At 33.8% G+C, this 15,271-nt stretch overlaps 2 protein-coding genes across 2 annotated transcripts; both read right to left on the bottom strand.

Moving 5' to 3' along the window:
- Window positions 1-1,252: 1,252 nt before the first annotated feature.
- On the bottom strand, window positions 1,253-2,254 carry Tas2r110 (taste receptor, type 2, member 110). The gene has a single exon (NM_199155.2). The coding sequence runs from the start codon at window positions 2,252-2,254 to the stop codon at window positions 1,253-1,255; it is 1,002 nt and encodes a 333-aa protein (NP_954606.2).
- Window positions 2,255-13,906: 11,652 nt separating this feature from the next.
- On the bottom strand, window positions 13,907-14,824 carry Tas2r116 (taste receptor, type 2, member 116). Its single transcript, NM_053212.1, has one exon. The coding sequence runs from the start codon at window positions 14,822-14,824 to the stop codon at window positions 13,907-13,909; it is 918 nt and encodes a 305-aa protein (NP_444442.1).
- Window positions 14,825-15,271: the final 447 nt, after the last annotated feature.

Raw genomic sequence — 15,271 nt, 5'->3', positions numbered from 1 at the left:
GTATAAACCCATATAATGTGTATACACACACACACACACACACACACATATGGCCATATAATAATACTTGTTTGTGTATACTAAGAAATGACCATTGGACCTAACCTTTAATCCCAGCACTCAGGGGGCAGAGTCAGAAGGATTTCTGAGATCGAGGCCAGCCTGGTCTACAAAGTGAGTTCCAGGACAGCCAGGGTTATATAGAGAAATCCTGTCTCTAGAAAAAAAAAAAAAGAAAAGAAAGAAACAAACAAAAAACCCTAACCTAAAAGTAAAGTGCTTGATCATTTGACTTTTACAGTCTTTCTGTTCCACTCCTATAGTATTCTCTGAGTCGTAGGTGCTGGAGTACTTTATAGACATACCCATTTGAAATGAACTTCAAAACTTTGCATTTTGTTTGGTTGTGGTTTTCTGTAATCGTCGTCATCTGTTTTGAAGATTTGTTTTCCTGATGATAGATGAATGCTATATATATTTGTGAGCATATTGACAAATGTTCATATACTTTCGTCAGGGATTATGCTGATTTAGTAAATTGATTGTAGATTCTCCTCCAATAACCATGATTTCACTCAGTTAGCTAGTGAGTAGTTAGCTCAGTTTACTGTACTATGCATGGTATTCTTCTTGTTGAAAGACTCTTCGGTCCAATTACAGAAAAATTGGTTATGTACAGGATATGGGTGGCATTATTGGACACAAAGGGCTATCATGCAGTGGTGGTCGCTGGGCATTGATGTGGTTCACTGGTGTCATATTAGGATAGAACTATCAGTTGCCTTTGTCCTTTGGAACCTTGCAGATTGTCTTATGATACCATGAAAACTAGTCTTCAGGGAGAAAACAGACAGGTCAGTTCCAACCCGGAAGTTCCTATTCCTATAATACATGGTATCATCAGAAATGGGGATTTAAATTTCACCACTAGTAATTAAGCAATATCAACAGCAATAGGATGAGTGTTTCAGGAGTCTCTTGAACAGCCATGAATCAAATGCACTATAGATTTTTCTTAGCATAGAATAACTCCATTCTTATTATTATGTTACCTCTCTAACCCCTCTTACTCCTGTATGTACCTCTTTATTTCCTAAAAATCTCCCCTTCTCCTCTGAGATCACATATATAATGTTAGTCTCTTCATTCTCCTCCTATCCTTCTCTATATTACTCCTACCAGCTTTGAAGCCCCACATTTTCTTTTTCCCCTATAAGATCTCAAAATGTTTCCCAATGACCTCTGAAATTTTTTATGGACCCATGGTGTCCATATCTTTGGATCGGCACCTCAGACAATGCAACACTGAAAGACTGGCTTGTCTCAGCTTGTTATTTCCCAGAATCAGCACAAATGAGTGGCTTATAGGAAAACCTATTCCAGAAATGTGGTCAAATAAAAGTATTAATTTTCCTCCTATCAACCTAAGGCTCAACATTCCTATGACAATAAAAAGTAAGTATACTGCATACAGCAGCAGGAAGGAGAACCCTGTTTGCAAGGCTTTAATGTGGGCCATGGTGCTGGCATCTCTAGGTGGTTTGGCATTGACCTGCATCTTTTTGTGATGCTTCCACAGTGAGAAGATGAGCATGAGAAAGGCTACCAGGGACACTGTGAAGGGTATGAGCATGAACAGGGAGTTGATGGGTAAGAAAATATGGGATGAGTTGGTGATTACGAAAACTTTTGATGAATTGATGAATAAGGAAATTGTGGGAAATGGGGTTGAATCCCCTAAATTATAAGATGTATTTCCTTCATAAACATCAATTGAGAACTGATCATACATGCTTAGAGATAACAGGTTTAAAATCAAGAAAATCATTGATACCTGTATTATCATTAAAACTACTTTTTTAACTCTCCACTTTAGGTAAAGAAACAAAGAGTTAGAAAAATTGGCTATCTTCAGAAAATAAAAGACACCGAGGCATGTGGCAAGCCAAACGCTGAAATGGTTATTCACTATCCAAATAATACCAATTGATGTTACTATTTCTGATCTTGTAAGCAAATGTGGGCACAGCATGAATAACAATATACAAATGATCATAAACCACACATAGAGAAATCTGGTAATGGCCAAAGCAGTGAGAATCTGATCCGCTGATGAAATGCTTCTTCTCTTGGTCCAGTCCATGATATTCACTAGTGCTATGAATCCATTTCCTAAAATTCCTATTACTAATTCCACAAATAATATTATTGTAAAAGTAAAAATATCACTGGTGCTTATTATCTGTGAGAACATGCTTCAATTTTTAATGTTTCTGCTACATTTAAAAAGCACTACATGTTTTTTGTTAAAAATTCAAGATAATCATGCTTTAAAATCCCACTTATACATTACTGACTAACAAACATATAAATTTGTTTGTAACAAATATAAACAATCCCAGGAATTGTTTCATAAATTCTTTATGACTACTTGGCTTTTTTTCCCAAAGAGATCACCTCTGCTTCATCCAGACACTGTGTCTAATATCCAGTTTTCTGAAGTTGAATAAGATGTTGAATTCTTATGCACTAACCTATAAAAAAAGATATATTTATATACAATATGTTTACCTTTTGCCTATCTGCAAATTTTAGTCACACAACATTGTTTCTGAGAAATATGAAAACACCAGAAATGTGGTACTTCCTTTGGTAACAATTTATATATATATTAGTTAAGTAAATTAATGGAACTGCTAATTATAAACACACACATATGTCAGTCTTTGTATACATTGATCAAAAATCTCCCTACATAGTACCTGAATATCTAAAAAACTTTTTGAAGATCACTGCTGCTATGTTCATGTCACAAAAATTAAACTAGCCATTTTAATTTATAAAATTCCATATGGGCAATCATTTATATATGCACAAGACACACATGCACAAACATCCCTTTTATGGAAAATTGTCACTCTTATATTTTCATCCCAATAAAATTTCCCACTAATTAATTATCATATATCTAGATCATGCTTAGTAACATGACAATTTCCTGTATTTTGTTTTATTTATTACAAAATGAATAATTAAATTTAGAACCTTACTGCTGTCTTGCAAGTGTTCTATTTGACAAGTCATATCACTAGCAATCTTTTTTACTTTATGTTGTGAGAAAGTCTCACTGAATTGCTTAGTCTTACCTTAAAGTCACTCTATAGTCCATACAACCCTTGAACTTGTGAGTCTTCCATCTTATCCTTATAGTTAGGTAGGACTAAAAACCTGTTTTTCCAAGGCACAGCTTCCCTCATAGTTTTTTGACATTGTTCTAATCAGAATTCCAATTTAGCGCTGCACAGTATTAAGTGTTTTCAAAATATTGCTCCATGTAAAGGAATGAAGTATTTTGCATGGGCCTTGGAGCTGTGTTTAAGGGAAATGAGTTCTTTTGCACAGGAAGAATCTTCCTCAGTCTTATCTCTTCCTGTCCATATGCTGATGCCTTTATTAGCAGCAAAGACCTGTAGCTTTCTATCTGTCTTTCCTTCCCTACTATTAATATCTTCTCTGTAATTATCACTTTGGATACCAAAACAGATGAAATATGATACAAAGCCTGGACAAGATGGGAAGAAAAATGCATGGTTACAGTCATATATGGCAGGGAAACTTGGAGTATTTTACTGTAAAACTCTATATTCCTTATAGGCCCCTGAAAAACACACTATGCAAAGATTGTCAGTCCTATATAATTTAAAATTTGACAAGTACACTAAAATCAGAAGATATAAATCAGGCCAGAATGCAGAAAGTTTAAGGAAAAGATAAAATTGGAAGCAAACATACCACCAGCACAGATATGTAATGGTCCTTGTAAGTTTTTTTTTTTTTCAGTATAGTAAAACATCTGAATTAATTTACCTATCAGAATGATAATTCTGGTTCAGATTTCCTGAAGTTTCACCTCATGATCCATTGGCTCCATTGTTTTTATGGTATGTGGTATGGCAGAATAGCAAAACATTAGTGGAACAGAACAGGTTCTGCCATGAAGCAAACAAGTATAGAGTGAGAGGAAACAACTGTGAGCCTAATATCCCCTTCCAGGGCATGCCTCTTATGATGTAATTTCCTCCTCCTAAGCTCCTCCTACTTCTTATAGGTTCTACATATTTCTATAACACATCAGATTTGTGACCTAGGCTGTATTCCTGGTTTTGCATGGGTATTTAATATAAATATGTATGTAATGGTTTCTCTGGCTTATCTCCTCCAAGTAATAAGAATATGCTTTGAGAGGAGTAATGCAAATACAAGCATAGGAACCAATTGTGTAGAGTGGAAGCTGATGGTAGAACTTTCTGAGTTTTTAGAATGGGAGCAGAAATAAGTAAGGTCCTCTCTGAACTAACTACAGTACTCTCTGAGGAACTTGACTGTGGCCCTACAACTATGTTCCCTTTCACTCTGCATGGAATCATATGAGATATCAACTTGAAATGCCACTCCTGTTTAAGGACTGTCTTTGTCACACAAAATGAGAATGACTCCAAGGAAAATTTCCATTATTTTGCAAAAATGTCAAAAAGCAAGACAGCATTTGAGGACTGCAGTGTCATTATTCATTTTAGAGCCACCATTTTATTAAGAATCAGCTGTCATCAATTAATTTCATGTTAGTTGTATAATTCTTGATAAGATTTAAATACTGACAGGAGCAAACATAACTAATACAGTGAATCATAGATAATTCGATGTGTGTCTGTGTACATTGTTTTTTTTTCAAAATTATAATCCTCTGTCTATTGATTTAATGTTGCCTATAACCTTTAAGCAAGTTCTATATAAAACCTGTATGATTGAAGAGAAAAGATGTTTTCTTTTGTGTGGATTTTTAGTAATGTTGCTTTTAATTTTCACTTGTACTGTTGAAGATTAAAAATAGAATCATATACAAACCTAGTAATTTTCATTCATTGCTGCCTATGTGTCAAGGTTCTTCTGATAAACACATTAAAATTACATCACAAGAATAACTAGGCTTATTAATCTGAAGTATCTAATGATACATGATGACTTCACAGATAGCAGGGCTCAAAGGAAAAGATTTATAAACATGCATGCTGTGGGACTAGCAGGCATGAGGTCTTCCATGGATTAAATATTTGAACACAAGAAACTTTGTAGTCCACTAAATGGAGCAGTGGTTTCCCAACATCATGTCCTCTCCCTTAAAAAAATGTTCTCCTGTCCAACACAAGGTATATCTAAGTATTTGTGTGTTTGACCTGATCCTCGATATAAGATTGAAATATATCAATTTGGCAGCTATCCACGTTACCTGCTGCTCCTCATCTGTGGAATACAAAGCCTTATTATAGGCAATACCTAAAGATCTTCAAGCCTGTGAAATGTTCTACTTTAATTGCAGTGTTCAGAGCCACAGGACTCTAAACAGAGTCCCAGGATCCAGTAATACATAATCAATATACTCTACAAGGAATAAGACTCAGTGTTACAACAGTCTTGAGATCACAGGAATCAATGTTAAATTTTTATCATATTTGCACTGGGTTAACATATGTGGACCATGATAAAACCAGATGAAATACAGAGTAAATGCAGATAAGCATAGATTTGTGTATTATTCAGGATGATGATCTCTGGGTATATTCACTGGGCAAACATCACCTCTGGTGTTGTGTATGTGGCTTCTGAATTAATTAACATCTGTCAGTAGATGTTCATTTTCAATTGTAATGGGGTTCTATGAAAAGTAAGAAACTTCACTGCTTCATATAGGCTGTATTGCTTGAGCTAGCAGGTCTTCTAATTGTGTTTGGGTGATTTAATCCCTGAACCTGAACACAGATCCTCATGCATGCTATGTACACACTTATAGTTTAACCACCAGCACCCAGCACCAAGTTTGATTGTTCATAAAATGTCATCCTATTATAAGAAAGTAGAATATTCCTAAAATAACAAAATCTTTTTACAAGAACAAACTCACAACAGATTCCATCAAAATCCAGAGTAATATGTACAAACGTTACACCACCCAAATGAAAAAAATCTAGAACAGTGGTTCTCGACCTTTCTAATATTGCAACACTTTAATAAAGTCCTTCATGTTGTGGTGACTCCCAACCAGAAAATTATTTAATTGCTCTTTCATAACTGTAATTTTTCTACTGTTGTAAATCATAATATAAATATCTGATATGAGACCACTGTTAAAGAGATGATAAATCCCTAAAAGGGTCACAATCCACAGATTGAGAAAGATTGATCAATAGAAGAAAATAAAGTCCTAGATTCATATGATTTAACAAAATTTAATCACTAAGTTATAAAAATATAAACAGACTCATAAAAACAACAATATTGCATTAGTTATAAAATCTACAACTAATAAGGTCTGAATCCTGACTTATTCAGTAGAGTTCTACTAAACTTGAAAACAATAATTTGTATGTGGAAGGGAGTGTTTCTGTATGTGTATATATGTATACATGTATGTATACACACATACCTATGGAAGGTTATGTACCAGGACAAATTTTGTTTTATGTTAAGGGATTAGGTTTGACCCAATATATTCAAATAAATAATGCAATGTAATACAAAAAGAAGCTTAAAGGTATAGGTGACATTGTCTCAGTAGATACAGAAAAGGTATTTGACAAACTCCTTTATAACTTCCTGATAAAAGTCCTAAAGGAATTACAAATAAAAAAAAATTGTTCCACCTGAAAAAGGAGAGATATAACAGTATAGCAACCATTTTAAAACACAATGCAACAATATGAATTAGTTACATTTCTGGATGGTTTAATCCTTGCAAAAAAATCCCCACTAAATCCTACACCAAGAAACTCTTAGATCATATAAATACTTTCAACAAAGTGAACAGATAGAAAACTCAGCACACATACCAAAGGACTTCTATATTACCATAACAAATTTGGCAAAAAAATAAGTCCATTTATATAAAATACTTTCCCGAAAATTAAAATAATTAAAAATAAATCAGTCAATTATATAAAAGGACTGCACAGTGGAGTACTTTAAGAGAGTAAGTGAAGAAGTCACTAGAAGAATAAAATGCTTCCCATGTTCAGAGATAGGTAGAATAACATGATGAAACAGTTTTAGATCAATTTTAAAATTCACAGAGAAGCACAAATAATTACAAATAGAGCAATCGCTAACAAAAAGCAGTGCAGACATATCTGAAGATATGACCTAAAATTATATTATGCAACCACAGTAACAAAAATAGCACAGTACTGACATAAAAAGAAATGTGTAGGCAAATGGATAAGACATAACAGTCAAGAAATGAGCCCACACTCCAGTATGTAATATTGATAAGAGTAGTGAAACAGATAAATAAAACTAGTTAGCTACAACTTAAAATGTCAAAAGCCATAAATGCCTTCGAATATCTAGAGAAAAATAGAAAAATCACTTAGAGAAAGGTGCAGTCTTCCTTTAAGAGACTCCAGCAGAACATTAAATAATTCCAAATTTATCAATGAATTTACATCAAATTAAGTGTTTATGCATATAAATAGAACAATTTTCAGAATTCATAGACTTTATTCAGAAGAGGGAAAATTGTTGCCTACTATGTATCAAATAGGAGATTAACCAAACACATTAAGAGCTATAAAATGAATTTAGTTCCCCCAATCAAATAATACAATTGACAGGACACATAGGCTAAATACAGGTGGTCAATAAATACTTGAATAAATATTCAACTTCCTCAGAATCAGTGAAATGCAAATTAAAACTGCTTTTCAATTCTATCTCACCCATTAGCATTCCTATCTTCATGAAAACAAAGGAGAATAGATGCTCTTGAAAACTGAAGAACAGGAGAAATCTTTACTTTGTGTCAGTGGGGTGTAAACTGGAAACCCCAGAGAGAATGCTGCTTCTGGACACTGAAAACATAAAATTTTGCCAAAACACATTCAGTATAAAACTGAAAGTCTCTAAATCATAAAACAACATATATATTTACATATTCACATTTATTAAAACACTAGCTAGCCTCTTTGTGCCTGAATGTATAAAAATGTGACAATATACACACTTTTATGTAGTCAGAAAATAGTAGAATTGTTATACTTTCAGGATAATTGTGCAACTGTAGATTATGTTGAGCAAAATAAGCTAGATCCAAGAAAACAATTATCATGTATTTTTCTCTCTTGTATAGAATTTGTCTATATTTAAGTTTATATGTATGTGAGTTAAATCAGAGAATGTAGTTGAATATATGATGTGAAAGCAGGATATTATTTAGGGAAGGATGGAATCTGACAAAAGGGATTCAAGGGGATGAAGGACACATGTAAAGGAGAGGGAAAAAGACAAATACAAAATGACATATATTCGTTATAATACCCAAATGAAGCCATTTTTTTGTGTGCTAATTAAAAAATGAATTTTAGGTATAGTAGAACTGATGCACATACAAGTTCACAGAGGCCTTGCACAGCTACCAGTTCTATGGGATTCCAATACCGATGGGGATATAGACATTGGGAACCAATGCTGTCCAAGAAACTGTATGAAATTGATACCCATTAGTAAAAATAAGATAAGTTTTCTCCAATTAAGTGTCACTTGGTATATCAACCACATTGCAAACAGGCACCACGACCAGAAATAATTTGCAAACACCAGATGAGCTCTGGGAGTCTCTTGTGGAGATCTTGTTTTTTTTTTTTTTTTTTTTTTTGACATATTTTGTCTTACTGGTCAAATAGATAGGTCCTTTCCTCAATGGCCTTGTCTGTCAAAGAGCTAAGAAATAGAACTGTGAAGGCATCTCTTTTCCTAAGTCAGGACAAAGGAATGGCTTGAAGATGAAATGGTACCAGTAGCCTGTCAATCAGGGTGGTCTTGAATATAAATTGAAATCCCACCAAAGCTTCAATCTTCTATGAAGAAACACAAAGCAGATCACAGAGAGAAACAAAAGATATTTTGGTTTTCAAAGACTTTTTGTGAAACGTGGTGATCACTCCTAGGGACACTGAGCCATGCAGCCTCAACTTACTAAGATGTTTGTTCACAAAGGCAGTAAACAAAGGAAAATGAAGCAGGGGTGTAATACCATGAAGAGTTTCTTAAAATAAATAGTTGTATTTGAAAAGTTGAAAATGTACCTCGGTTTGGTCTTCCATGATACATTTTTCATACATATTTATTTACCTGAATTTGTTCATGTAAGTTTTATTGTCTAATAATGTTACCTTGGCAACTTAAGGAAACAAAAGCACTGAATTCCCAACAGAAGCAAAGGAATGTTATTTGTCTTTTTATTTCAGGAGAAATATGAGAGATTGTATAATTTGGTTATCTTAAACATGCTGAGACTTAAAGCAATGTAGATGTATTTAGATTCTGCCACCACATGGAATATAGACATCCATCTTTGCTTGTCCATTTTGTCAACCTAGATGGACTATGTGGAACACCTGTGTATTCCATTCTTTGAAAAAACCAATGTGAGCCAGTCTGATTAGTGTGAATTTTATTATATGGTAGAATGTAGACATTATTCTTTTTTTCCTCTGACAAAGTAAGTATTGTTTACAATGTTTTGGAGATATTAACAAAAAATACAAATGCAAATTGTATCACTAACCATGTGAAATCTCAACTAGGGATATACTATTTCCTTCATATTGTGCCTAATTTATAGTTACTGATTTTCAAACTCAAGCCAAAATCTAATTTGTTAGCATGCAAATAAAGACCACTTTCTTTACTGTTTTGCAAGGATTTGTCTTGTCTAGTCTCTTATGTAAATTGAATTCATCAAGTACAGATGAAGGTAAAATTCTAAAATTCATTGGGTAAGAATTCAGGGAAAGACTAATGTGGTGTATGAGCCTCAGTTTTCAGAAGATGCTATAAGTGTTCCTCAAAATCCACAGTTTGTTTAAGTAAATACGTTAGTTCCATGAAGTAAAATAAGAATGGATGTGTAGATTGCTTTCTACTAAGTATTTCTTGTTTTGCTTTGGATCTCCCAGGAAAATATATTTCTTTATAATTATCTGAAGATAGATTGTGTTGTAGCTATATTATTTACTAGCAGTAAACACACACAGAAACACACACACACACACACACACACACACACACACACAAAACGACCACCACCACCAACAACAAAACACCTGTAGCAGCAACTAATATACGTACCATGTTTCATCTGGTTTCTGAAAAACAATATTAGGTTTTGATAAGATATAAGTTATCTGTAAGTAGAAGTTTAAAAAACAAACTTTTTAAGATATACATTCCCTTCTTTTCAATTAAATATGTTGAAAGTTACTTTTTCCAATAATTTAAGTGTTATATATATATATATTCACACACATATACATATATACATATATATGTACACACACACAATATATATATATTTCTGTGTGGATGTTTCTGTGTGGATGTGTATGTATATGTGTGCTTGTCTTGTGTATATTTTATATGTGTGTCTGTGTGTCTGTGTGTGTCTGTGTGTGTTGTATGTGTGTGTGTATATATATGTGGCTGTGTGGCTGTGCGCTGGGCTTTTAAGTTTCAGATGGTATCTTACAGGAGTTGCCTCACTCCTACTCTTTGGCACCCAGAATTTGAACTCAGGTCTTCAAGGTAGGAATCAAGTGTCTTATCTGCTGAGCTATGTTGCTGATACTGTCTATGAAGCATGTGACTTGTGATTGAATCTGTAGGATGGCCTTGCTCCTACTTATACTTAATAGTTAAATGTTAATGTAAATTTTAAATTAAATTAATTAATTTTAAATTGATGTTTAGAGGACTTTTATAGACAATACTGCAATATACTCCTGATCTTCCTTCCTCGGCCTCCAGAATAGGTAGGACTACTGGCCTACAACCATCAAGCTCAGCTTGTGCTCTTATGTCTTTTCCCACATATTTTCAACTATTTTTCATTTATTTCTTTTCTATGTAATAGTTGTCTATGAGATAAAAATATATGAAATAAAATATATAAAATATAATTTAACTATATATTATACACTGGTCTATAATTCTGCCATTTTATTCTTACTAATGTATCTCTTTTAGGACTTTTATATATGTTTTGTCCTATATTTTATGTATTTCCAACCTATATTTGTTGGTCAGTTGCTCATGTTCCTTTATTCTATGCCTTCTCTCCCTCTCTCACTTTCTTTCTTTCTCTCTCAATCTCATTCTTTCTCTGAATCTGTCTCTCTCTTCCATTGTCACTCTCTGTCTGTCTGTCCATATGTACATACCTATATTGTTATTGGAAATAAACCAAATTTAGTATCTAGTGTATGAATAATCACATATAAAAGAAATTTATGGATATGTGTTATTGAAGTCTTCATTAAATATACAGATATCACTAGTTGCATATATATATATAACATATATATTATAAAAATTTCATAAATATGAGAAAAGGAAAATACTATATACATAGAAGTAACCATAGATAATAAAGGAAACATCAAAAATGCTAGCAACTTAATGCTAAGTCTTTTCTTTATCAGAATCTTAGCTTCCTCAAGTTAAAAACAAACAAACAAACATTTCATTAGACATGTGAGGAGGAAAGATATGAAACACACAGATTATCTGCTACATAAATATTAAAGCATCTGTTTTCATATTGAAAACTCTCACGTTTTATTTAATGGTATCTATTTTTCCAGATAATATCTCCAAATATGTGAACCAAAAATATAGACATCATTGCTTGAATTTTGGTTAAGATCGAGGGCAGAAAGGATGTTTATAAAATGTTTATATTTTTAAAAAAAATAAATATAGGCATTCTATAAGAAGAACTAAAAAAGAACCCACTCAAACAAAAACAACAATGAAAACAGAAACTTGAAATTTTTCATTATTAAATGAAATATAATATTTTTAAAATTTCAGAATATATGAAAGTTTTTGAAAGTGAAATTCCAATATTCCACTCCACTCTATATAAAGTACTTATGCAATAATTCCTTCTTACTCTTCTTGGCACTATATTATTTTCAAAATGGTTTGTAAATTCACTTTATTAAAAAATTATCTTTGTTTCTCCCTGTCCACCCTCCCATAATTCCTCATCCCATTTTCCTCCCTTATCTGCAAGATGTTTTCATCTAGTCCCACCATGCACACACCAAGCTGCCCCATTCCCTGGGGCCTCAAGTTTCTGGAGGTTTATGTTCATCTTCTCTCACTGAGGTCAGACCAGGCAGTCCTCTTTTGTGTATGTGCCAGGAGCTTTGGACCAGCTACTTGAGATTACTGATCTTCCTATGGGGTGATCCTCTTCCCCAGTTCCTTCTGCCTTTTCCCTAATTCAACCACAGGGGTCCCTGGCTTCTGTCCACTGGTTGGATGTAAGTATCTGCAGCTCACTCAGCTCCTTGTTGGGACTCTCAGAGGGCAGCAATGCTGGGCTCCTTTCTGTAAGCATACCATAGCAACAGTAATAGTGTCAGTGCTTTGAAACCTCCTTCTGAGCTGGATCTCAATTGGGGCCTGTCATTGAACCTCCTTTCTCTCAAGCTCTTCTCCATTTTTTCCCTGGAATTTTTTAGACAAGAATAGTTCTGGGTCAGAAACTTTGACTGTGGGATAACAACACAATCCCTCCACTTGATGTTCTTAGAGGAGGTAGACTCTACAAGTTCCCTTTCAAAACTGCAGGGCATCTCATATAAAGTTCTTCCTTTTGAGTCCTGAGAGTCTCTCACCTCCTAAGTCTCTGGTACATTCTAGAGGGGCTTCCTCCTACTATTTCCCAAGGTTGCCTGTTTCCATTCATTTTGCTGGCCAAGCCCTGAGGACATGCAGAATATATTTAATTTTTAACCTCTCATTTGTGTCATTCAAGCATGGAACCAAATAACCACATTCATTTCTTGTTGGACAGTTACAACTTACTCTAAATGTTTGTTCCTATGACAAACTGATTGTTATTCAACCGAGTAAAATGCAGATACATGATGTCAAAATGTTTTTGAAAATTGTTAGTTGAATCTTACATTTTAAATGATGTGCATCCTATATTATTTCCCATAATCTGAATGGTTTATGTCATTTTTTAAGCTTTTGACATATAAAATATTTTTAAGTATATATCCTAATTTGCTGTCTATTACTGTGACATTATGACCAAAAAAGCAAGTTTGGGAGGAAAGTGCCTATTTCGACTTATAACTCAGCCAACCTTGAAGGAAAGTCAAGGAAGAAATTAAGACAACAATCTGGAGGCAGAAACTGATGAAAAGTCCATGGAGGAATGTTGATTGTTGGCTTGCTTTTCATGGATTGCTCAGACTTCTTTATACAAGGCTAAATCATCATTCCAGAGGTGACACTACCAAAAGTGAGTTGTGCCTAACCACGTCAATCATAAATCAATAAAATATTGCACAGATATGCTGACTGTCCAGTTAGATGGAGGTATTTTCTCTATTGAAGTGTCATTATCCAATATGATCCAAGCTTGTGCTAATTGAAAATACTAACAAACAAGTTATTTAAAAATATAAAGTTGTACTTTAAGCCATATGTGTAACCATATTCCCTGTATTTAGATTACTTATTCTATGTAAAAGGAAAAAAACTGCTATAAAATTAATGTTTGTTATAACTATTTCTTACATTCGAGTAATCTACATTTACATAATTTTGTATCCAACAAACATGTTTTTACATATTCTACAAAGACTAGAAGATGCATAGACAGTATTTATCATGTAAGTTATAAACTACTATCTTGTACTTTGAAAATATTATATACATTTTTATGTAATTCAGACCTAAAAATTTATAAATATGAGAATTTCTTTTAATCCATTTTCCTCTAAGATATGTAAGATCATCCACATAAATATACCCCAGGTCTGTACACTGTAGGGTTTCATTCTTTGTGCCTGCACCTCAGCCACAGGAATACATAGAGAGAAGCCTTTCTCATCTTAGCATTGCCCAGAATCAGGACCCAGGAGTGCACTGACGGAAAAGCTGTTCTTGCAACCTGTGTGATCAAAAGCAGGAGTGTCCTCTCCAGAAGCAGAGCACTCCAAACCTTCATAACATGAGACAGGAAGAAAATGGAATACAGGAGGAGGGAGGCAATCAATGTCTGCAAGGCTCTGATGTGGGCCTTAGTGCTGGCATCTCTGCATCCATGGGCACTGTGTTGCATCTTTCTCTGATGTTTCCACAGGGAGAAAACAAGAAGGACAAAAGTGACCAGTGACACAGCAAAAGGTATGAACCCAAACATGGTGTTGGCAAATGGAAACAGCATAGAAAGCTGTGTGTTATTCAAAATCAAGCTGTAAGACATAGATACATTATATTCAGTGATTAAAATGTTCTCAGGTGCATTCATAATGATAATATTTAAACAAAAGAGAATCAAAGACATTATCAATGTCCCTATCATGACTTTTTTAAGTCTGACCTTTAAATAAAGAAAAATAGGGTTGGAAAAATTTGCTATCTTGAAAAAATAAAAGATGCTGAGACTTGTAGCAAACCAGAGACTACTCTGGTTGAATGTTGTCCATATACTGTGCATTATGCTAACTCTTCTATCAGTCATCCATTGTCCTGGGTAAAGCACAAATATCCACCAACTTACTAATATTAACCACAGCAGTGCAATTCTGGAGATGGCCAGAGCAGTGAGGATCTGATCCACTGAAGAGATCTTCCTTCCCTTGACCAAGTCCTTTATGTTCACCACCGCTATGAATCCATTGCCAAAGATGCCAATTATAAATTCCACACTCAAAATGACTATAAATGTAACCTGTAGGACACCATTCATCTTCACTTGGATGCTTCAATTTCTATTGTAATTACTTAAGATTCTTTGAAACATGCTTCTAAAATATTGTGCATATTCAATAAACAAAGCTCCATATCATGTTCCATAAACAATGTACAGGTCTAATACCAAACAAGCCATTAAGCCTTGCTAATGGTTTTATTCTTTCCATCATAAAAGTCCTTTGTATTTCCCTATAGAGAAGAACTGACCTCCATCTAGATGTAGTTTGCATTTCACACTGCATCCTAGAGACATTGCAAATTTTGGTGAAGGAAATGTTGATCTCTTCTTCTGAGAAGCAAATGAAGATATATTTATTTGCATCATTTTTTGATTTGTTCAATTTCTTCTTACATACATATGTTAATCTCTGTAAACATGAGTATTGGGTAATCATATAAAATTTCTATCCTTTATATAAGGCAGCAAAAATCTAAATTTGTA

This window comes from Mus musculus, chromosome 6 (genome assembly GCF_000001635.26).
Source record: "Mus musculus strain C57BL/6J chromosome 6, GRCm38.p6 C57BL/6J".
In the NCBI taxonomy this organism is placed as follows: Eukaryota; Metazoa; Chordata; class Mammalia; order Rodentia; family Muridae; genus Mus; species Mus musculus.
The sequence above is the reverse complement of the archived record's forward strand: the minus strand, read 5'-3'. Positions and strand labels throughout refer to the sequence as shown.

What these genes read in the sequence shown, in the direction of transcription:
- Tas2r110 (NM_199155.2), bottom strand. Translation starts at nt 2,254, where the DNA reads ATGTTCTCACAGATAATAAGCACCAGTGATATTTTTACTTTTACAATA.
- Tas2r116 (NM_053212.1), bottom strand. Translation starts at nt 14,824, where the DNA reads ATGAATGGTGTCCTACAGGTTACATTTATAGTCATTTTGAGTGTGGAA.